Raw genomic sequence first — 23,591 nt, 5'->3', positions numbered from 1 at the left:
TGCAGTTTCACTAATTCTTTGTATGACATTAACTAAAATATTATTATACCACTTAACTTGTCCAAATTTACATCTGCTTTTGCTTTTTGTAATATGAATTCAAGTGTCGAGTTTTCTTTGAGGTAATTCGCCGTTCGATAGCGCTTCCGAGAATGTAGATTTTCATGGCTTGTGTGTTTCGCGCGGCTGCAACGATTTCCGCATCCCACTACAAAAAACTAAGTGCTTGTTGTGATAACTATTTGAAAACCTCAATCGTCATGACATCCTGATATTAGTCATTCCCACGCCAACCACCTCCAGTGTATGAAGCTTAATGCCCATCGAGTAAACCTGCGTTTCCACTAACGAGGAACAATAATATGTATGCTGGTCATACTCCCGAATATGCTCTAAACTGAAAACAGAAGGACATTCTCGCAAATGAACGAAGAAAAAGGCCCAAAACAATTAATAATTACGCTTGAATGTTTGGAGGTCTGAACCAAATCCCCACGATAGCACAGAACAAAAATACTTATCTCTTTTATTTTATTCGTATGCCGGTTGGATATATCCTCAAAACATCACGTTTTGTGAATGTTAGGCAGTTTCACCAACTCTTTGTATGACATTCTACAACCAAAAAATTATTACACCACTTATCTTGTCCAAACCTACATCTGCTTTTGCTTTTTGTATTATTAATCCAAGTGGCGAGTTTTATTTAAGGTAATTTGCCGTTAGATGGCGCTTCCGAGTATATATTTTTTCATAGCTTTTTTCCCACCAGCGTGCTGAATAATAAAGTGAAGAAAGTGGAAACTTCGCCAAAGTGGAGAAAGTGGAAACCTTGCACCAAACCCGGTTTATGGTGGAAAATACAACCGATTTGTCTGTTAACCGTGAATGTCTACAAAACTAATAAAAATAAAATACAGTAAGTTTAACTTCTCGTCGTAAGCCGATATTCCCATGTGTGTCTCGCGCAGATTCATAATATTCATATTTAAGCCAATATCATCTGTGCCCTGCATAAACATCTAAAAGATTTCAAAAAACAATTTTGCCAATAATTTATGATGTACGAAAACAAATTCCACCCTTATGATATCAGGTCATTTGCAGCTCATTTAATGGTAGGGGTTCAAAGTGCAAACGCATCACCTTGCCAGGGAACAATTATATTTTCACCTTTATCGCGATATTCGATTCTCGGAAAACGTGTTCGATGAAGGAAAATTGACCCAGCTTGAAAGTGTTTCAAACGACCGCTCGAAGAACAAACAAACAACCTTTGTTCGTCTCTGATTGGCTGGACGCGATTGCGCAATCTTGACATTCAGCTCCGATTCGTCAATGTGACTGCGACTGTTGAGAAAAATGCACATATTCGGTCAGCTTTTAATTAAGGCACGAGCATTTTGTGATCGTCAATGCACACACTGACTTTACAGGCTTGCAGAGGTCATAAGATCGAAGGTCCTAGTGATCTAATGACCGACGAACTGGAAGATATTGAAGAAGATGGAGTGGATTTGAAAGCGATTCCTGGCAGTTCAGATATGTTGGTTTGCACCTCAACAAACAAAGGTATTTCCTTTGTGTTCATCGACTGTGGAACAAAGCATTGGTGGCTGAATTAATGGAATAGTACGCAATACACAACTGTCATATCCGCCTATGATGCCCACCTGTCCATGATGAAATATTGTTATTTTAAGCTATATGCGACATCAACGGTCGATTAGTTGAACGCCCACTACTATATGCGAGTCGGTCTCTTATGGATTGACAAAAATTCCAACAATGTGGTTAAAAATTTGAACAGAAAATTTGTTGCCAGAAAGCTTGTGCATTTAAATGTTAAATAATACGTAATAAGTGGTAGCAATTATTTTTTGTTCAATGTATTACGATAAAACTAACCAGTACACGTTACGCCAACCTCAAACCACACACATGCTAAGGGTGCTGCATCATTAACTGCAATGTATAACTGCCACGTCCAAAACCTGCGCTTTTGACGATTTTGAACCTCTTTTAACTAGTAGGGAATATACATAACACATTTTAAGTGATATGATATCTGTGGTCGCCAAGTAAGGACCTGCGCAGTGGGGCGATCCTGCCAATCATGCCATTGCTTGAAACATTATTGCGTAGATATTTTAAGTGCAACAACATTCTGTAATTTATTGGCTCCACAAATGCTGTGGAATTCGGCGTGCTTGATATAATCAGGCTTTGATCTAAACTGAAAATAGAAGGAAACAGGAGTGTGATAAGTGGCATAAATCACGTTAGCATATCGATAATGACAGTCATTGGTGAATGACGTTTTTGCAGGAAGTGAACGAAGAGAGAGAAGACAATTTATAATTACGCTTGAATGCTAGGAGGTCTGAACCAAATCCCCACGATCGCTCACAACAAAAATACTTCAACTCTACTATTTTGTTCGTGTGCTGGCTTTATTTATATCGGTCACAAGTTTGTTGTTGTGCAAAAAGGCTCCATCGCATTGCAGTGTCTTGGCCAGCTTTTAAAAGGATAATTTCCGAACAAAGTACATCATAGACATCATCACATACTCCGTTTAAATTGATGCGCTCCAGAAAAATGGAGTTTACTTTCACAGTCAACTGCGAGATGACTTGAAGAAACAAGTGTTAATATAAAACGTCAAAACAGGATATGTAATCGTGGGCTGGACTGACGTTGGGCAGATCCTCAAATCATCAAGTTTTATGAATGTTGCAGTTTCACTAATTCTTTGTATGACATTAACTAAAATATTATTATACCACTTAACTTGTCCAAACTTACATCTGCTTTTGCTTTTTGTAATATGAATTCAAGCGTCGAGTTTTCTTTGAGGTAATTCGCCGTTAGATAGCGCTTCCGAGAATGTAGATTTTCATGGCTTGTGTGTTTCGCGCGGCTGCAACGATTTCCGCATCCCACTACAAAAAACTAAGTGCTTGTTGTGATAACTATTTGAAAACCTCAATCGTCATGACATCCTGATATTAGTCATTCCCACGCCAACCACCTCCAGTGTATGAAGCTTAATGCCCATCGAGTAAACCTGCGTTTCCACTAACGAGGAACAATAATATGTATGCTGGTCATACTCCCGAATATGCTCTAAACTGAAAACAGAAGGACATTCTCGCAAATGAACGAAGAAAAAGGCCCAAAACAATTAATAATTACGCTTGAATGTTTGGAGGTCTGAACCAAATCCCAACGATCGCTCAAAACAAAAATACTTATCTCTAATATATTATTCGTATGCTGGTTGGATATATCCTCAAAACATCACGTTTTATGAATGTTATGCAGTTTCACCAATTCTTTGTATGACATTCTACAACCAAAACATTATTATACTACTTATCTTGTCCAAACTTACATCTTCTTTTGCTTTTTGTAATATCAATTCAAGTGTCGAGTTTTCTTTGAGGTAATTTGCCGTTAGATGGCGCTTCCGAGTATATATTTTTTTCACAGCTTTTTCCCCACCAGCGTGCTGAATAATATTTTATTTCGTGCTCGCATAGTACAGTCGTCAAAGACCGCAAAGATAACTATTGCTTGCCGGAAAAACAAATTGAATAAATGTAAACGGTCTTATCAAGTGGTCTTCGCCAAAGTGGAGAAAGTGGAAACCTTGTAACAAACCCGGTTTATGGTGGAAAATACAACCGATTTATCTGTTAACCGTGAATGTCTACAAAACTAACAAAAATAAAATACAGTAAGTTTAACTCCTCGTCGTCAGCCGATATTCCCATGTGTGTCTCGCGCAGATTCATAATATTCATATTTAAGCCAATATCAACTGTGCCCTGCATAAACTTCTAAAAGATTTCAAAAAACAATTTTGCCAATAATTTATGATGTACGAAAACCAATTCCACCCTTATGATATCAGGTCATTTGCAGCTCTCTTAATGGTAGGGGTTCAAAGTGCAAACGCATCACCTTGCCACGGAACAATTATATTTTCACCTTTATCGCGATATTCGATTCTCGGAAAACGTGTTCGATGAAGGAAAATTGCCCCAGCTTGAAAGTGTTTCAAACGACCGCTCGAAGAACAAACAAACAACCTTTGTTCGTCTCTGATTGGCTGGACGCGATTGCGCAATCTTGACATTCAGCTCCGATTCGTCAATGTGACTGCGACTGTTAAGAAAAATGCACATATTCGGTCAGCTTTTAATTAAGGCACGAGCATTTTGTGATCGTCAATGCACACACTGACTTTACAGGCTTGCAGAGGTCATAAGATCGAAGGTCCTAGTGATCTAATGACCGACGAACTGGAAGATATTGAAGAAGATGGAGTGGATTTGAAAGCGATTCCTGGCAGTTCAGATATGTTGGTTTGCACCTCAACAAACAAAGGTATTTCCCTACACACGAAAAACACCTTTCCATAACACGTAACACAAAAACGGTTGTAGGTTTTGTGAGTTTTCGGAACACTAAAACTGGTTCAATCTACATTCAACATTCGGTCAAAGTGGTGCAAGAATACTTGGATGGTACGTTACGGCAACTACACAGTTAAAATTTCGTGTTTCGGGAAAAAATTGCAGTATGGGTGATTACGTTTGCAGCTAATATATTACTGTTTTGTTTAACTTTTAATTTTAAACTTGAGTACAAGAAGATTAAATTTCCTCTCTAACAAGTGCATGTCCTGTCTTCAAATAGAAATTATTATTGTTGCAACTAATGTGTCACAATACCTTTTTAGTTTCATTTGTAAAAAAATACACATGATGAAACAGTGTGAAAAATATATTGTCATTACGCAACCCTGCAGTGAATTTATCCACCATTTACAACAGTATAGAAATTACGTATTCAAAGACATACAAAGTGTGTTAAAAAGATGTTTCAAAATGTTTGTTTAAAATGGAAGGTTTAACATCAGTCTTTCGCATGAAGGAAAAGTGGAGGATGGAAGTGATTTCATTCGTCTACTTACCATGGTGTCATATCAAGTTGCTGAATGGTCTGCGAAATATCATGGTACAACTGCCAAGCAAATGCCAATCTTCACTTCCACATTGAGAAAGCTCTACTTCTTGCCGAAGTAGGCATTCCAATAAAGCTGTACTCACCAGGTTTCCTCTAATGATAACACAGTTATTTGGAAAAATTGTACATGAATAATTGCACGTCTTCCCATATATCGGCTTGTATATTTAAAAAAAAAAAAGAGTGCTGCTTAGGTCTAGTCTACGCTTTGTTCCATTGTTGTGTTAATATCATGTATACCCCAATGCATATAAGGTTCACTGGCATCGCAGTCAAGGCATGCATTGCAAATTGCTGAGCAATGAGACGTCCCGCCTTCTACTCTACAATGTATATATGTTATGCTTACGCGAAATATAACCTTTATCAAAAAATTGACTAATTTTGGGGCTTCTAGAGTTTTATTAAGAGCGGTGGAGTAAAACTAATTTTTACACTGGATAGAATACTCGATTAGACGAAGGCAAACTTCGCGCGTGGACACACTTCTTGTTGTACGCTTTGTCTATGTTAATTATATCTGAGTGTCACCCGCTTGCAGGAATACATAACTAAAAATCAACTTTCAAGAAAAATTGTGTGGTTTGTATGTAGACCATCGATGTTACAGAATTCAGAATCAGGTGAGTTGATTGGTGCTTGTTTGTTTGTTAGAAAATATTTGACTCATAACAACTCATTAAAGAAACCTCCAATAATGTTATATTACAAGATCCATCAGCTCCTTTATAGTGTTGCGTCCAAGGGCGACACCCTGCGGCAAAAAAAAACCGACAAAAGAAAAAAACTTGCCGCAGAAATTCTGCTTGCACCAAAACGAGTACTTTTCATGCTTTATGCTGAAATGCAATTGACCTAATCACGCGTAATACAGCTCGAGTCAAGATACATATTTTAGACCGGCAAGCCCCCAGACGGTTTAAATACTTTTTCGCCAATGAAAGGAACAAATATCTACTCTAAACACGTCAGTTTCAAACCTATAATGGCATCGCAGGATGAATTAAATTTCTTGATTGCTGTTAGCGCAAGATTAACATACAAGCCTATACACATTGACACCTGCATAATGAATTCAACCTATAGATAGTCGTATAAAGGCATACAGTCAGGTACATACAAAGCAATGTCCAAACATAATTTCGTTATCACTTATCACTTGACTTGGCATTAGTAGAATGCCTATCAACTCGTTAAAGATACAGCTTTTTAAAAGTGGAAATGAACGACTTGACAGTTGCACGGATTTGACAATCGTGAAGGACGTCGTTTCGTAAATCATCTTTTTGAACGTCTTTGTTAAATCAAGCTCGTCTTTTTCGGATTCAAGGAACTTTTCGGAAGTAGTTATAGTAGTTATTTTCTACTGTACAATTTATAATATCTACGAATGTCAATGTCCGAGGAAGCGCTATAATATTATTTATGTGTTAATAGTTCGGTTGCAAGTACGTTTGTACATGATAACCATGACCTCAAAAATATACTTCCTGTCCACCCCGGGATTAATAATATGCCCATTATAAATTACCACACCAATATAATAACCATAGTCGTTTATTCCGATTAATATACATATATTTATCGCTGGAACTCAATGCACTGAAAATTTTACAAATTAATTTTGAACAAATATGTCGTAGTACATGCTGATGAAATAATGTAGAATCGGGTAAAAGTACAAAACAACAAGCAGCAAATTTACGTGATATCCAAATCAACAAAATGACATTGTTGTTTGTCATTGGTGAGTGTTATTAATATGTACAACAAGAATATATTGATAGGACGCATAATGCCTCTGGACAAAGTTTGCGGAAAGACATGTGTGTTACTTAATCAACGTAATCACACAAACAACCGAAATTAAGTTTTCTTCCAACATTAACATTAATTCCTAAAATTTGAAGTCTAAAAATTCTTTGGTCCTTCTAGCATATTTAAAGTGTACGTACTGATAAGGTTTGAGGCAAGAAGGTCTTACAATTGATAACATGGTCTCCCAAAACGATTTTTATAACATGGTGTTGGCTTTTTAGTCAGTTAAAGTGCACCTCTACTTTTTCTTTTTTTTCAGGGATTTTGTTTTCGTTTATCGGGTTTTTCGTGATACCCCCTTGACCCCTAAGTGTTGGACTAGGCTGTTGTGGCAGAAAAAATAACTTGGTTAGACTGGACGTAAATGCTGGCATCTGCTTCAGAAGGAGATCATCTCCTGTTACAGTGTCCAGGCGGGTGTCGTTTCGCATGTTTTTCCCCCATTCGGTTAACCCTTCCATTTCGGCCACTTGTTTGGACACGATTGTGAGCAAGCATGTAATGTCGTAGTGATCGGGTAAACGTCCTTCGTTGCAACAAAAAAATGGCAAATTATATCCATAGCCACATAATGTATAAATAATATTATTGTACCTTCAAAGTATTGACGAAACACATCAATCAGGGTTTGAATGTACCACGAACCTTTTTTGACGTCGCGATATGAAGCATACCCTGTGGAAAGTGTCAAGAGGTAGTGTAACTAACCATAGTCTTTGCCGTAGTCAGACTCCATATGAAAACAGTTCAAACCTTGACAGGAAGAGTTGCAAATTAGAAAATCAGACCCAGCGGGTAGTGATTTGATTCCAACCCCGTCTTCACACACAACATCAGGCATAGTTTCGTTGCAAGATCCTTCCCCTGAGAGAGGTTCGGTATCTGTTTCGTGTACAACATGCTCGGTTTGTTGTACACGAACCTCACATCTCAGGCCACGACACGCCTGGAATATAATTTGAAATTAATATATTTGTGTATATACATAAATACAAAACAATAGTGTTTGGGGCCTACAGTATATTGGGTGAATTGACAACTAAAAACTAGTTCATATGTTGCCCATATAATCACGGATATAGCAGTTTTTGTCAAATCTGAATATCAGACGACTGCGCTCGTATCAGATAATGACAGACAACCGCTTTGTCACTTAAACTGTTTTAACAAAGTAAAAACATCATGTGCGTAAAGCCGTGCCTGAAAAATAAAAACTTTGGGCCTATTGAGTAGCATTGGGCAGTTGTGTCCCCGAAATTTGTTGAAAATGTCATCAATAAAGTATCTTCCATCACTCAGCAGAAAATGACTTCCATCGCCATGAGAGGCAAAGACCATAATTAAGCTGCTTTCATTCGACAAATCAGATTCGGCAATATCGTCTAATATCTGGAATAACAAATTTGGATTTCCTGGGTTAGGTCGTGAATAGGTTATTTTTGCAAGAACCTCACCTCATTGAATTCCGATAAACGTAGATCAGTGTGGGGCGTTGTTTTGTAACCAAGTTTTTTGAGTAATTTTGTCAATCCATACACGTCCCTTTCAGCTCCTCTTCTCTGCGTCTTCAGGCCTAAAACCATATATCCGACCCAATATTCCACATATACCACCAAGTATTGAAATAACCCCGGGCCCCTCAAACATTACTTACCCTGAAAGTATGTATTGTTGAATATATGGGCAACTCCGATGTTCTTGTATTTTGGATAATGGTCCATTTCTTGGCTACTCTGGCTCACTGACATTGGTTGAAAGAAGGTTCTATTCACGAACTGACTACACTTTTGTAACTAAATATGTAACGAAAGCAAATTTATTGAATGTTATTTTTGTGCAACAAGTTTATTTTTTATTGATTTCTTCACAAAAGCTTTCACATTTCAACCATTCTGTTCAGCTGAAGCAAACGCAATTATATCAATGCATCCGACCTCAAATCACCTTCTTTGCTTATGCGATGTGTTCATCGACTGTGGAACAAAGCATTGGTGGCTGAATTAATGGAATAGTACGCAATACACAACTGTCATATCCGCCTATGATGCCCACCTGTCCATGATGAAATATTGTTATTTTAAGCTATATGCGACATCAACGGTCGATTAGTTGAACGCCCACTACTATATACGAGTCGGTCTCTTATGGATTGACAAAAATTCCAACAATGTGGTTAAAAATTTGAACAGAAAATTTGTTGCCAGAAAGCTTGTGCATTTAAATGTGAAATAATATGTAATAAGTGGTAGCAATTATTTTTTGTTCAATGTAATACAATAAAACTAACCAGTACACGTTACGCCAACCTCAAACCACACACATGCTACGAGTGCTGCATCATTAACTGCAATGTATAACTGCCACGTCCAAAACCTGCGCTTTTGACGATTTTGAACCTCTTTAGCTGGTAGGTACATACATAACACATTTTAAGTGATATGATATCTGTGGTCGCCAAGTAAGGACCTGCGCAGTGGGGCGATCCTGCCAATCATGCCATTGCTTGAAACACTATTGCGTTGATATTTTAAGTGCAACAACATTCTGTAATTTATTGGCTCCACAAATGCTGTGCAATTCTGCGTGCTTGATATAAACAGGCTTTGATCTAAATTGAAAAAGAGGCATTAATCACGTTAGCATATCGATAATGACAGTCATTGGTGAATGACGTTTTTGCAGGAAATGAACGAAGAGAGAGAAGACAATTTATAATTACGCTTGAATGCTCGGAGGTCTGAACCAAATCCCCACGATCGCTCACAACAAAAATACTCAAACTCTACTATTTTGTTCGTGTGCTGGCTTTATTTATATCGGTCACAAGTTTGTTGTTGTGCAAAAAGGTTCCATCGCATTGCAGTGTCTTGGCCAGCTTTTAAAAGGATAATTTCCGAACAAAGCACATCATAGACATCATCACATACTCTGTTTCATTTGACGCGTTCCAGAAAAATTGTATTTACTTTCACAGTCAACTGTGAGATGACTTGAAGAAACAAATGTTAATATATAACGTAAAACAGGATATGTAATTGTGGGCTGGACTGAAGTTGGGCAGATCCACAAATCATCACGTTTTATGAATGTTGCAGTTTCACCAATTCTTTGTATGGTTTTCTACAACTAAAACACTGTTGTACCACTTATCTTGTCCAAACTTACATCTGCTTTTGCTTTTTGTATTATCAATTCAAGTGTCGAGTTTTCTTTGAGGTAATTCGCCGTTAGATAGCACTTTCGAGAATGTAGATGTTCATGGCTTGTGTGTTTCGCGCGGCTGCAACGATTTCCGCATCCCACTACAAAAAACATAGAAAAAACTAAGTGTTTGTTGTGATAACTATTTGAAAACCTCAATCGTCATGACATCCTGATATTAGTCATTCCCACGCCAACCACCTCCAGTGTATGAAGCTTAATGCCCATCGAGTAAACCTGCGTTTCCACTAACGAGGAACAATAATATGTATGCTGGTCATACTCCCGAATATGCTCTAAACTGAAAACAGAAGGACATTCCCGAAAATGAACGAAGAGAGAGGCCCAAAACAATTAATAATTACGCTTGAATGTTTGGAGGTCTGAACCAAATCCCAACGATCGCTCAAAACAAAAATACTTATCTCTTTTATTTTATTCGTATGCCGGTTGGATATATCCTCAAAACATCACGTTTTGTGAATGTTAGGCAGTTTCACCAATTCTTTGTATGACATTCTACAACCAAAACATTATTATACCACTTATCTTGTCCAAACTTACATCTTCTTTTGCTTTTTGTAATATGAATTCAAGTGTCGAGTTTTGTTTGAGGTAATTTGCCGTTAGGTGGCGCTTCCGAGTATATATTTTTTTCATAGCTTTTTCCCCACCAGCGTGCTGAATAATATTTTAATTCGTGCTCGCATAGTACACTCGTCAAAGACCGCAAAGATAACTATTGCTTGCCGGAAAAAGCAAATTGAATAAATGTAAACGGTCTTATCAAGTGGTCTTCGCCAAAGTGGAGAAAGTGGAAACCTTGCACCAAACCCGGTTTATGGTGGAAAATATAACCGATCTATCTGTTAACCGTGAATGTCTACAAAACTAACAAAAATAAAATACAGTAAGTTTGAATCCTCGTCGTAAGCCGATATTCCCATGTGTTTCTCGCGCGGATTCATAATATTCATATTTAAGCCAATATCAACTGTGCCCTGCATAAACTTCTAAAAGATTTCAAAAAAAAATTTTGCCAATAATTTATGATGTACGAAAACCAATTCCACCCTTATGATATCAGGTCATTTGCAGCTCATTTAATGGTAGGGGTTCAAAGTGCAAACGCATCATCTTGCCACGGAACAATTATATTCACCTTTATCACGATATTCGATTCTGGGAAGACGTGTTCGATGAAGGAAAATTGACCCATCTTGAAAGTGTTTCAAACGACCGCTCGAAGAACAAACAAACAACCTTTGTTCGTCTCTGATTGGCTGGACGCGATTGCGCAATCTTGACATTCAGCTCCGATTCGTCAATGTGACTGCGACAGTTTAATTGCCGGGGTCACTGCGGGTCATTATGCGGCGAGTGACGATGCACTCGGGGCTACTTTGTGTCAACAATCTGCGCAAATTTGGGTTTTGATTGACGTTGTTATGTGGGCCTGGGATTCGGAGAAAACATGAAGAAATTATTTAAACAGTTTGCCAATTGTTTTTGAAGACAAGGTATTACATTTTTTATGACTTTTGGGTTTGACATCACACTTTTCAAGAAAACCGTTTACGTTTATAGGAATCTTTCTCGCACAAAATAAATAATAATAAATCTCGATAATAAACTGAATCTTCAAAAATATAATTTTTCTAGGAGCATAATTTTGGATAACAAGGACTCAGAAAATCAAATATTGAGAAAAATGTACATATTCGGTCAGCTTTTAATTAAGGCAGGAGCGCAGACAATTTGTCAAGCCACCGAACGACAGATGTAAGTAAAGCCAGCCGACTGAAAAGTTCTTGACCTCGTTTGTTTGCCAAGCAACAGGGCCACGCGCTATGGCACCAATTTCATTTGAGGAACCGTTTGGTTCTTTTGGTGGCTGAGCCTCGCTATAAATAATTTATACGCGAACTGGTGGGGCTCAGGGGGGACGAGCATAAACCCACCTTATGAAATGGTTTATTGACAATGTTTGTTGATGCGTGAAGAAAAATGGCTGGATCTGGATGATCCCTCTCTCCGGCGATAAGCAAACTTTTGAAATAAGTGCGCTGTACTGTAAGAGATTGCCTTTATCGTAGCGGTTCACATTTTCCATGCAATCCAGTAAGGTGGTGACAAACTTTCGACCACACGGTCTAACTCAATATATTATTCTTACAAATGATTCCGTTAACAAATAATTCCATCTACGCAGAAAGGTGTTTCTGTGTTGCGTTGTTTACATTTAATACCATTGCTTTTCCTGGTGATTCAGTTTCACAGTCCATTAAATTTTGTACCACAGGCGAGATATTAATTCAAAAAAATTTTCGACTTAAATTGAAACTTTTGCTTCACGCCTAACGCCTTACGTTTCTTTGTGTATCATAACATAGGAAATCGGTCGCTAACACGAGTAAACAGCTGTGTTATGGGACCCAAATGTGTTTGTCTTCAAACAATCGCCAACTTCTTAAATATTTGTTCGCCTATTGTGACGTAACAGTGCTTCAATGAGGTCGCGTGCTGATACAAGGTCAGAGCACAGGGCTCGATACTTTTATGACACTGGGGGTTGTTTTTCGTCCAGCAGGGTCTACTATTTTTGGCGCCTCGGTAAAAAATATTTTTTGTTCAATACTGGCTGATTTATTCATAAAAACATAACCAATATCGACTGAAAATAATATACCTGGCTGGACCAAACAACAGAAAATGTAGTTGTGTACTAAATACTAACGACAATTAAAAGTAATTTACAGGGTTACAATTTGCAGTCAGGTTAACTCAGATATAACACTATCAACTTACGTACGTATGTAAGAATGGCAACCTGCTTACATTGTTCCATATTTTCTTCACAGAACCCCTTATTAAACTTTACGAATGCCACAACTGGTCATAAATAGGGCTGTCATCAAACAGGAACCTATAATAAGGGCGACAAAGGGGAGAATGCATTTTCTTTGACAGTGCTGCATGATTATGATTTTATGGACATTTTTCATTCGAAAAATATCGTGACCTATTTTTTAGGGTGGGTTGTCTCCCATCACAAGGATGTCCCACTAAACAAGTTGGAAAAAAACGAAAATACTTTTATTTGCCATCATTGGTATTGAAACAGTTAGAAAACAACGCCACCAAGACCGAAATAAGGAATAGGATCAATCTTAAAAATAAGGACAGTATGCCAACCCTAGTTAAAAGGCAAATATCAATTTAAATGACTCCATACGCTCCGGCAATATTAATTTTTTGTCGAGACAAAGCAATCGAAACGGTCAAATTGCGCAACACGAAAGTTAGGCATGCATTGGGCCTTGAAGTGTCGCCCAAAACAGCTGCGTATGAATTATTATTGCAGTGTAAAATGACAGACCTGGCCGGGAAGGCGATATTAAAAATGTGTACGCCACCGCTTAGACCTCGAAAACTTGACCGCAATGACCGCCTACGCCTAGCGTGATTACAGAGCTCAAAAGTGTTTTCACGTGTTCACAGTATCCGATTGCAGACAGTAATGTGGATGTCGTGTTGGATGTCAAAGGCGATTTGCGGTGTCGCCGGAATGTTTAATGCATTCGTTGTAAGATGTAATTTACTCTGCAAAAACTTCTTGTTTCACTTCTGTACAAGATTTTCTTTTTCGTTCTGGTAGTGGTGAATATATCAACAGCAAGAGTGTTTTCCATGGACGAGAAAATCAATAAAATTGTAATTTGCGCATGTATAAGGCGAGGTTCATCATCAGCGACATTGAGTACAACATCTCATGTAAATAATTACTTCTATGGGTTTGCTATTTTCCATAGTTTACAACCTCTAACACCAACATTTACCCAATGCTTGCCGCTTTTTTATCGCCTGAAAGCAATTCGCATATACCTCTGTTGTCTCCAGTTCTTCCTCTATTAAGCGAAGCGTGCAAACTCCCGTAGCCTTAGCAGTGGATCGGATGGTTTCCGCCCCCTTCCACAAGCTATCGGAAGTGGATCAGCGGTTTGTGGTTCGGCGTCGTATCAGTGGCGGGGGATTTCCGATGTTTTTTCGCCCGGCACCGCATTCTGACTCACGCTGGGCAAAATGGGGAGTTTGCTTTATCCGTTGCCTGAAGTGTGTGATTTTATTGAGAAAAGCGCTTGCGGTTTATGCTATTTCTTTCGCCAACCTACGGTTTCTGTAGGCGATGAGGTGGTCTTAATGCAACGCGATATACTCGAGAGGTTAGAGTGATTTTTGTTCTTTTGTGTTTTGTTTGTTAGTTCAGTTTCGAAGCGGCGATTTTGTTTCGCAATTTATAAAATATGTAACAGTCAGAAATATCCAAAGCGAACCACTTTGTTTTCATTGACCGCTTTAAGTACTCGTTAATTGTTTAACGGTGAAAAAACATTCCACGCCTCTGTATAGTTAGTCGTAAACAGGCAAACGGGTAAAGAGACTTGACAGACACCGATTGTAACGAGTTCTTTCATTCGAGATCGCGGGCGAAGATAGGGACGATGCGCAATTAACCTCCTGACAAGGGGGCAATTTGCACCCCCGCCGCACCCGCCAATTACAGCCCCAGCCGCCGCACGTGCAAGCAACGGACGGTGATAAGAGGCCGCAGACTGGGCGAGAGAAGTTCTCTTTTTCCAGACTGGAAAGGAAAAAACGCGGCGTCCTCGTTTATATTGGTGCCCGCAAACGTTTGGCGAATGACACAAGGCACTCGACGAGTTTTAGACAAGGACGAGCCTTGGGCGGTAAGGCCCGCGCTCCGCTTTGGACTGCTGCCAGAGCTATTTCAAAGTTACCCAGACAAGAAGAGAGAAATCGCGGAGATCGGAAAGCGTAGCGGGTCATTCTGCGGCTGATTCAACATGCAATCAAGGCCTAAAGCTATGCGAGGATTAATGCCAGTACAGTTTGCGTGGGCGTGCAAACATTGCGCTTTAACGGCTTTGAACGCCTTTGAGCTCAGACACGAGTTTTGCAGCCTATCTGGGAAAGTTCCCTGAAGTATGGAAAGCCTTATTGTTGAGACCGCAGCACGAGTGTATGTGTAAGTTCTGACGTGAGATAGATGTCGTTTTGCCAAGAACACGATCGCACGGCATATGCCAGATAACTTACGGCAAAAAAAGCAACATATTCCTGTATTGGTGGTCTTCGCTATACTGTGGGAGGCCCACTTAAAACATGCTTGACTGAAATATATCGACGTGAAAGAGCATAGTTTAGGTCTGCGCATAACAAGCTATGAAAACACTTGCGTTAAACCCGCCTTTAGTCATCCGTTATCTGCGTTTCGTTGTAATCACGAAGTTTGAACATCTTGGATGTTTGCGTTGCGCTAGACTCAAGCAGTGTAAACATAGTTTTTAATCCCAGGTTATGACGAAGCAAGTGATACATGGACTTGGTAAATTTTCTCTCTAAACTTAACGTTTTTTACATTTGACAGAAATTGTTTTTTCAAGTGTGTGGAGTTGATATATTTCATACAAATTAGTGCAAGATACGAAAAGCGCGAGACAAGCCTAAGTTCCAAACCCAAAAAATTGAACAATGGGCTATCCCGACGCAAGCGATACGTCACTCAGCGGAAACATGACATCACACGGCGTGACGTCAAGACGGGAAAGCAAATCAAACGTCGGCCACTTCGTAACCGCCATAGTGCTTTGCTTGACATGTTTTGGATCACTATTCACGTCACTTCTCTTCGCCGGCCGAGTCCTCCAGAATGATGAAAGCTTCCGGATACTCCAGGACTCATGCCAGGGTTACCAGCACAAAATTGCCGACCAGGAGCACGCGATTTCCGGCCTCCTGAATACCGTCGACCGCCTCTCCACCCGACTCAACGCCTTTCAGACAAAAGTTGACGAGATGGTAAGAGAAATTTCACTCCACGCTAATAAAGGCAATAAATCTAATGTTTTTCGCGCGTTTATCTTCGTTGTGCTGTTAGTTTTCAAATGTAAATGACTCAATTTGTGAGAAGAAACTGGGTATAATGGCGTCCAGCCTCCGGCCTCAAACCGCATTGCGTCCCACTGTTGAAAATAAAATGTAAACGTAGACCGAGAGGCCAAAACCACTTCGACCGCATGTTTTTCTTCCATTTTGACTTGGCGCCGAATTCTCAAATGCCGGTTTTCAAAGCTACAGCACTGTGTATGCAAAAGCAAGGCAACGTACGTTTAGAACTTGTGGTCGCCGCTTTGTTTTGGGTCATTTCGATATTTGCCCCGCGGTTCGTAAGAGCTCTTCAGCTGGCTGGCAGTAATCTTTCACAACAGGAACCTGAGCGTGTTTGGCGATTGGTTTTGTTTTGGATATAAGAATGAACCTTTCGGCTTCACCGCCGGTTCGCGGTTTTGGCGGGTTTGCTTTAAACTTTTGTAGTCGAAAGACTAGCTTCTGTACGCGAAGCTGGAAAGACCGCATGGTTGTTTACGCTTTCAGTCGAAAACAATGCGCTTTTTGTGTACGTTAAGCCGCTGGAAAATGAACCAACTGTGAGTAATTATACTTAAGTTCTCCCATCTTCAGCCTCGGAGCTGTTTTGTTGCGATACAAGAAATCCTTCCAACCTAACCCCCTCTTGCACACTATACTATTGCTTTACGTAACACCCAGGGAAGCAAACACCTAATGCCACGCGCAATGCCAGAACGCATTAGAGGAATGTTTCGGTTGTGACTATTGTGTCATCGTATGCAGTTATGTGGGACATAAGAGAGTCCACATTGTAGATGGTATTGCCCGCAGGGATTTGACACTCCACGGGCCCGAGAACTCTTTGCATGCCATGCCAGTCGACGTAAATAACATTCCAGCGCCTTGCCAGAAGTCTTAGTGCAAGAGACCTCAATCACTGACTTTGCAAATGCTCTTAAGTTGTGAAACGTGAACTGTTTTACGGTCTGCCTAAGACTGTTGTTTGATTTCGCTTCGTTCGACGGAGTATTCATATATCGGTAACACCGGAGTGTTTCAAATTTTGATGCGGGGTCAGTGCCAAGGTGATAAGCTGTCGTTCACGAAAATGCACGCGAACCTAATGTAAAACTGTCGTTTTCCTCATTAGCAATTTTATCAGCGAATTTGCAGCTATAAAGAAGAAAAATTAACGGAATACGCACAAAGTCCCGAAATCGGCTTCTTACGCCCCTATGTCAAGGACTTTTAGAAATGATTTCACCAAATCTCCGAAGTAGTCTTAGATGCTTTTGGCCAAAAGGTAAAAAACATCGCTGCACTCGTAACCGTACAAATCTCCAACACCATTGACTAGTCGGCGCCGAAGTCTTGTAGTTAATCCTCACCGAGCTCGCCGGTCTTGTTGTTGGGACGACATTTTCAAGGGTTTACAGCGGGGATTAGTCGTAGGCCCTTTTCTTGCGAGGGGCCTGTGCAACTTTGCCTACATCGTTTTTCCCATGGAGATCACGGGAATGGATCGAAAATAAACTTTGAGGCAGTTTATTCGCTATGGACTTTCCGTAGCGCCTTTCGAAGCGCTAAAATTGACTTTACTTTAAGATTACCTTAAACATGATTTTTTTCACTCCCCTGAACCACTAAAGAGAATCAAACGTTCGTCCCCGCAACGCCACGTACGTGTGCAATTTGTCCGATGACCGCTTGCGTAATAGATATCACGGCGCGCTGAGCAAACCAGGCAAGCAGCTTGGCAGCTGATGCCAGGATGGCGGAAATATTACCTCATTAGCGCTCAAGGACATCAAGGTAGCGCCAAGCCGCACGAATTTACGCCAATGAGATGACCAGTAATCGGATGAACGGATTATCACCGTGGGTGCGATCTCCGATCCTCTGTCGCGCGTGCCCGGATCCAAACAGAAAACTAGCAACTGAACTAAGGTTGCGTTAAACAGGAAACATGCGCTAAGATTATGTCACAGCTGCCGAAATTGCGACAATGGGTGGCAAATGGTAGCGTTTAATCAATGCGTATGATTGGTAGGAATGAACAGACATCTACAGGTTTCGCCAAAATGTTTTCGCTGTACTTTAATAAACATAAATAGATTGCCAGATTACATATATTTAGATGTTTCAAATTTTCAGTAGATGTGATACAGATCGAGGCACCTAAAATTAAGTTTGCGCTCAGTTTTTTCAGGCAAATAACATGCGTTTTTTTTAAAGAAAAGTGCGTGGTTCCTCTTATTTATAATTTCCCATATTCGCCGCTCTTATTACAAAAAAATATAAAACACCCTTCAAAGGCATGCTCGATGCTTTGCTCACCTAGACCCACTACTCCTAATTGATCTGATGTTGACCGCAGACGTTGATGTTAAGCCGGTAAACGCATGTGACGACCCAGCCTGTCTCTACTGGGCGCCGGTGTGCGGTCAATCTATAATGGGTCATGCCACCATCAACGTCGATGATAAGGTGTCATGAATCTAGTGATTCATTGCCTTATTCTCGGATTTCCACTCCAGCGCATGGGATAATTCGTCCGACAAGACGAGTACTGTCGCGGATTAAGATTTATCATGTCTGGAGCAAACTTGGAGTTTTGCCAATGACCTTAAGACAACTATTAACTGTCGCAAACACAGCTTGTTCTTTGTGGTCTAGATCTTTCCACTGTGACGAATACCACACTTTGTTGCACTTGAATTATAACCAGTCTTGTATTATTTTATAGAATTCTATTGAATCAGCGCCGGTAAACCTGCGCTTCAGAAGATCACCATCATCCTGCACTTGTCCACCAGGACCCAAAGGTATGGAAGTTGTGTTTTCTTTATTTTTGCTTATTTTTATACAAGTCTATACGATTGCAACGTACGTCGGAACGCAGGTTACACGATGTATGATACATTGGTTCTGTGATGAAACTCAATGTTGTAACAGTTTTTCATGTCTGGTTTTTGCTTCAAACGGGCTTGAACGAAAATATCCTGAATGCAGCAAAATAGCAAAATATCAGCGTTCCAAACAGGCTGTGAAAAGAAAAAATTTTTACTATCTTTGTCCGGGTGTTGCAAACCAGGTCCGATTTGATTCCTAATTTCTTCGATAAAAATCAATTCGCACAAACAACAAACGGCTGTCGAAATGTTGTCGAAAGCAGATGTTTATCGTCACATCCCCGTATCCGTTTCTAAAAGGAGGATAAGCGATCTTGTGACATGTAACCCAAGCTAAAGTAAACGAATAGCCTCGAATCGCGAAAACGGAGAGGAAGCGATTGTCAGCAATTGGTCTACGTCTTGTTAGGTACCATCAAAAATCTGTCCCTTTGTTCCGTATGACAGTGATGGATAAGCAGTTTTTGTTCGTTGTCTGGAATGAAGCGATACTGTTGTGTTGTTGATTCTGAATTCGTGGAAAAATCAAGACCACCTTGGGATTCCAGGTGACCGGACACTATCATCAAAGTATTCGTTTTGTTTATTTGGGAAAAACAGTGGGATTGGGTTACACTCCACCTTTTCAATTCCTACAGTTTAAATGGAAAGGTAAATTTACCATCCAATAAACCGTATCTTTGTTACTTTTTATCATTGTAAAAAATACACCATACGCTGGTCTGACACAATTTTTAAAATTGGTCCAACAGTGGTGGCCATGTACGTACGAACCACAAGCCAAAACGTCGTGTCGCAGGTATTTGCCCCGTCAAGCGAAACACCGTCGAACAATTGCGATTCGTGCCACCGTCGCCATTTAGTACGTTCTTAGTCAAACACGAGCAACAAGCGATTCTTACCAAACACAATGCTCAGCCAGCAACGCAACGATTATTCTTTTATTGTCATCACCCCGTCGCTAGCGGTATGCGTCATCAAAGGAACGCGCCTTTTCGAAAATTGCCGCTTTCTGGTCTGGGTCCTTTCTCTTTTACCCCCCTGTATTATCCACCTGTAACGACTCGCGCGAATCGGAGATGCATGTCCTTCAGAACAAATCGAATTGGATACTTGGGGCGCGCGGTCGCCCCTTCACTTCGAGTGCCTCTTGCAGCGTTTTCTATTGTGTCGCCAGATCATTTGCAAGTAGTTTTTGCGCTCCTCGGTCGTCCCATCAACATCCTCGGACGCAAATAGACGCGATGCGACTCATTCGAAGTTTATTTACCATACGCTTAGTCGCGTTATAGCTTTTCGCGCATTTTCGAAGTGATATTCAATGCAATTGCACACTTACCCTCATCTGTGAGACCTAATATTTATTTTGGTAGAACCAGCAATATATTCACACACTTAGCGACAGCAATAATAATGTTTCAAACTCCACTCTCTATAAAGTTACATAACGGTGTAGTTCAGTCCCCGAAACGGCATCACTCATCTTGCACACGCGCGTATAGTGTCTCAGTTACACTAACGATCATATCAGATGGGAATCTGACGACAGGTCGCCTTTGAAGACATAACGAGGCATTTTCTGCCAATTTGCCGATAAAATCTTTTAGATCTGAATTTTTCGTTCGCGTTGATATCCTAGTAGCCTTCGCGTTAACATACAGACATCGTCAACCTCGATTTCTACCAGACCATAATTTTCGTGGCCAGCGTTTCCAGAAAGACTAACCCATATTCAAATAAATGTAAAAAATCATGCTTTGCATTACAACAACCATCTCACCGAACCCACTGGGTGACTCACGTCATTGCGGAAAGGGACATTTTTTTGTGGTGTCTCGACTATAGGGGCTGGCTGTAGCTTGGGGATACTTTAGGGTCGAGTGCACTTTTCCCACAGAGCAAATTAAGAAAGGAATTTTTACCTCCGAGACTAGGTGGTTGGGTGGTTAGTTTACTATTTTTTTTTGTCAGTTGCTGTTGTACTCACTTTGGGGCAACGATAAAACTTTGTAAATGTGGATTTCAGCCGAAGAAACTGGTACTGGCTGTCTTATCCTTTTCTTAGGTAGATTGACCACAAAACGCTGGTTAATTAACATCAGTTTTGTAAGGGGTCATAAAAAATAGCGGTTTCAAGAGGAAACATCTCTTTTAACGCTGTATTATGAAACACGCGATAGCGAAATACCCAATAATTCTCAGAGTCGTAAACCCGCCAGCAGGCATTTGTCTCCATACAAGAATGTGTGGTGCCGACAGCGTTGATTGCAATCGCAGCTTTGAGCAAACGAACCGCTTCCACAGACAAGATACGCGACCTTTTAAACGAAGTGCGTGACGTCGTAAACACGTAAGCGCTCCCTCGGTATTATAGAGGGGCGATTCCCGCTGGCGTCTTCTGATAGGCGTTAGAACATTCTGGAAAGCATGTAGGGGAAAATGGCAAGTTATATTTGGAATACTAATGGTCTCGGTGGAAGTTTTCCTTACACAAGGCTTGCATAATATGACGTTACTTTTAAATCTGGCCGTTTTAGTTGTGTCTTATCGTGGCGCGCATTGAAGCCTCAGCAATAACGTAAACGGGAATTTAGACCCAACCGAATCAGGCACTAACATAAACACGTACCTAGCATTTCGTGAACCATAAACCAATCAAGTCGCATTCCCATACCACGTGACCACCCACCGTGCGACCTACATCGCGACCACTTGTGTCGTCCTCTTGTCTGTCTAACAGAAACAAAGGGTGCTTGTAACAGATTAGGAGGCTTGTCGGATCAAAGGTGGTATACTGACTTGTTACTGTATCGGCGACAGTGATGCGCCGCGGGCCTTAAGCTGTTGATTTTCATACGGTCTTTACCTGTAATGATTACCAAACACTTCCCAAACTCAAAGCGACCAAGAAAAAAGTTTGTTTGCGGTTTATTGTGACAACTCAAGATATTTTCGTCGCGCTTATCCAGGCGCATTATCTTGTCTAGAACTAGGTAGTAGCATCATGTTTTTCGCCAATACACACTAGCCTCGGTATTGTCCGGTTATTTGTTCGCCCACCGGTAAACTTTCGCTTCCGAATCGCCACAATGGTCGTATATCGCGTTCCCTTCTTCGAAATCGGACTCCAACGCGGACACAAAGGGCGGTCAGCGGGTCGTCGTCGAACGAATGACCGCCATTTGTGAAAATGATCTCAGGTGGTGATGGCTTAGAAACAGTTTCGCTCCCTCAACGCCTCACTTTACGACTGTCGTATAATTAGGAACCTTTTGTTCTCCGTGTTTCGTGTTCGGACGCCGAAACGGAAAAGACTGCAAGTCGTTTTTGCCCTTTATGACCCTCCAACAGGCGTCCGCGGGCGACCGTGCTAAATGATGTTTGTAAATAGATTGTCATTGGGAGCTGCGCCCGTGTTGGAATTTACGACCCTTGGCCTTGGCTGTTTTGCACCCTGGAAAGATAACTAGTTAGTTGGGCGTTCCCGTGCTAAACGTGTGTGAGGTAGTCGCGATACGGAGCCCTTCCCCAAACGAGTATTCTTTGTTTGCACAAGTTTACGATTAGGTCGTTGAAATGTTGATTTATCTACAGCATGATTTTCTGTGTTTGCTCTGATATTGCTTCGCGACTTTGTTAACCATGAAGTTATTTCAGTGGCGTGAACTTTGGACGTGCATAACTCAAATTGCGCGCCTTTCCGAAATACCATCTTCATAAATAATTATCCACACCCACGCGCGTTAAATCATCTTTTTCATTGTTTCAAAACTGACAATAATTTTAACGATCTGTTGTCATTCTTTCGTGGTGTCGTGGTGTCATCGAACCGCAACAGAAACAAAGCACAAAGATATAACCACATACACAAACACTCATACAATGTGACGCCCCCTGCCAACACAGGTGCCTTCCTCGTAAACAAACTCAGGCCGAGAGGTGACGTGGTTCCTCGCTATCCCTCCGTGTTTGTGTGCGTTCTTACGGTGCTCGAAAGAATACCGCTCACGCGGATTGGCCTCGTTAGAAACTGTTGTTGTCGTTGGCCGCAAACACCAGCTTTTTGCCACGCTGGAGTTGATTGACAGGTGGCCGTGACGTAACTGACGTCAGAGGGGAAGTACCAAAGTTGCTTTGGCCGTGACCTGTTCTGGTTTAATTGCTGAAATACCTACAACGGTAACCTCTAGATTTAACCCCGGTAATCTGTGCAATCGACCCCGCACGAAAGCCTTTGAAACCCCAAGCCAAAACAACGGGGAACAAAAGATCACCCCCCTCTATCTGCAAACACAGCAACCATTAGGGATATCGAATAGTTACATTAGTTCATTAGCGGAGGATGTCCTTGGATCTTAAATCCATTATCACACCTTCGCGTGTCTCCGCGTTCTTGTTTTAAATCACTGTTACGCAGCTGTACGAAGCGGTTAGTTGACAGCGACCCCTTCTTTCCCCCAAAAGGGCTTTAATTACTTTAAAACCTTCCAAAATAGTTTGACCATATTGACATTGGAATTATATAATTCCGTGCTATTGCCGCAGAGGTTACATCCAGTTCTCAAAGGCGGTCTCAGGAGATCTAAATGACTTTGCAACGGTTGCCATGCCGTGTAGGATTACAGTTGTTTCGTGGAATAGTTGTTGTCCCCAATAACGCAATAAGCTGCCAAGGATTAGAGCGAAGGCAAA

At 40.7% G+C, this 23,591-nt stretch overlaps 2 protein-coding genes across 2 annotated transcripts in view; one reads left to right on the top strand and one right to left on the bottom strand.

Moving 5' to 3' along the window:
• Positions 1-6,595: 6,595 nt before the first annotated feature.
• Positions 6,596-8,786, bottom strand: LOC145894287 (caspase-6-like). The gene is made up of 6 exons (XM_082982826.1): positions 8,510-8,786; positions 8,310-8,428; positions 8,056-8,244; positions 7,609-7,801; positions 7,450-7,530; positions 6,596-7,381 (listed from the first exon to the last, which is right to left on the bottom strand). Exons 1-6 carry the CDS (start codon positions 8,601-8,603, stop codon positions 7,077-7,079), a joined length of 981 nt encoding a protein of 326 aa, XP_082838952.1. The 5' UTR covers positions 8,604-8,786; the 3' UTR covers positions 6,596-7,076.
• Positions 8,787-15,509: 6,723 nt separating this feature from the next.
• The window catches only part of LOC145894162 (uncharacterized), a 31,058-nt gene continuing 22,976 nt past the window's right edge, over positions 15,510-23,591 (top strand). The window contains exons 1-2 of the mRNA XM_082982639.1: positions 15,510-15,936; positions 18,734-18,812. Of these exons, the coding sequence (XP_082838765.1) occupies positions 15,610-15,936; positions 18,734-18,812 (406 nt within the window). The 5' untranslated portion in view covers positions 15,510-15,609. The remainder of the gene's footprint in view (positions 15,937-18,733; positions 18,813-23,591) is intronic.

Source organism: Ascidia mentula, chromosome 3 (genome assembly GCF_947561715.1).
Source record: "Ascidia mentula chromosome 3, kaAscMent1.1, whole genome shotgun sequence".
Taxonomy (NCBI): domain Eukaryota; kingdom Metazoa; phylum Chordata; class Ascidiacea; order Phlebobranchia; family Ascidiidae; genus Ascidia; species Ascidia mentula.
This window is presented reverse-complemented; position numbering and strand designations above follow the sequence as displayed.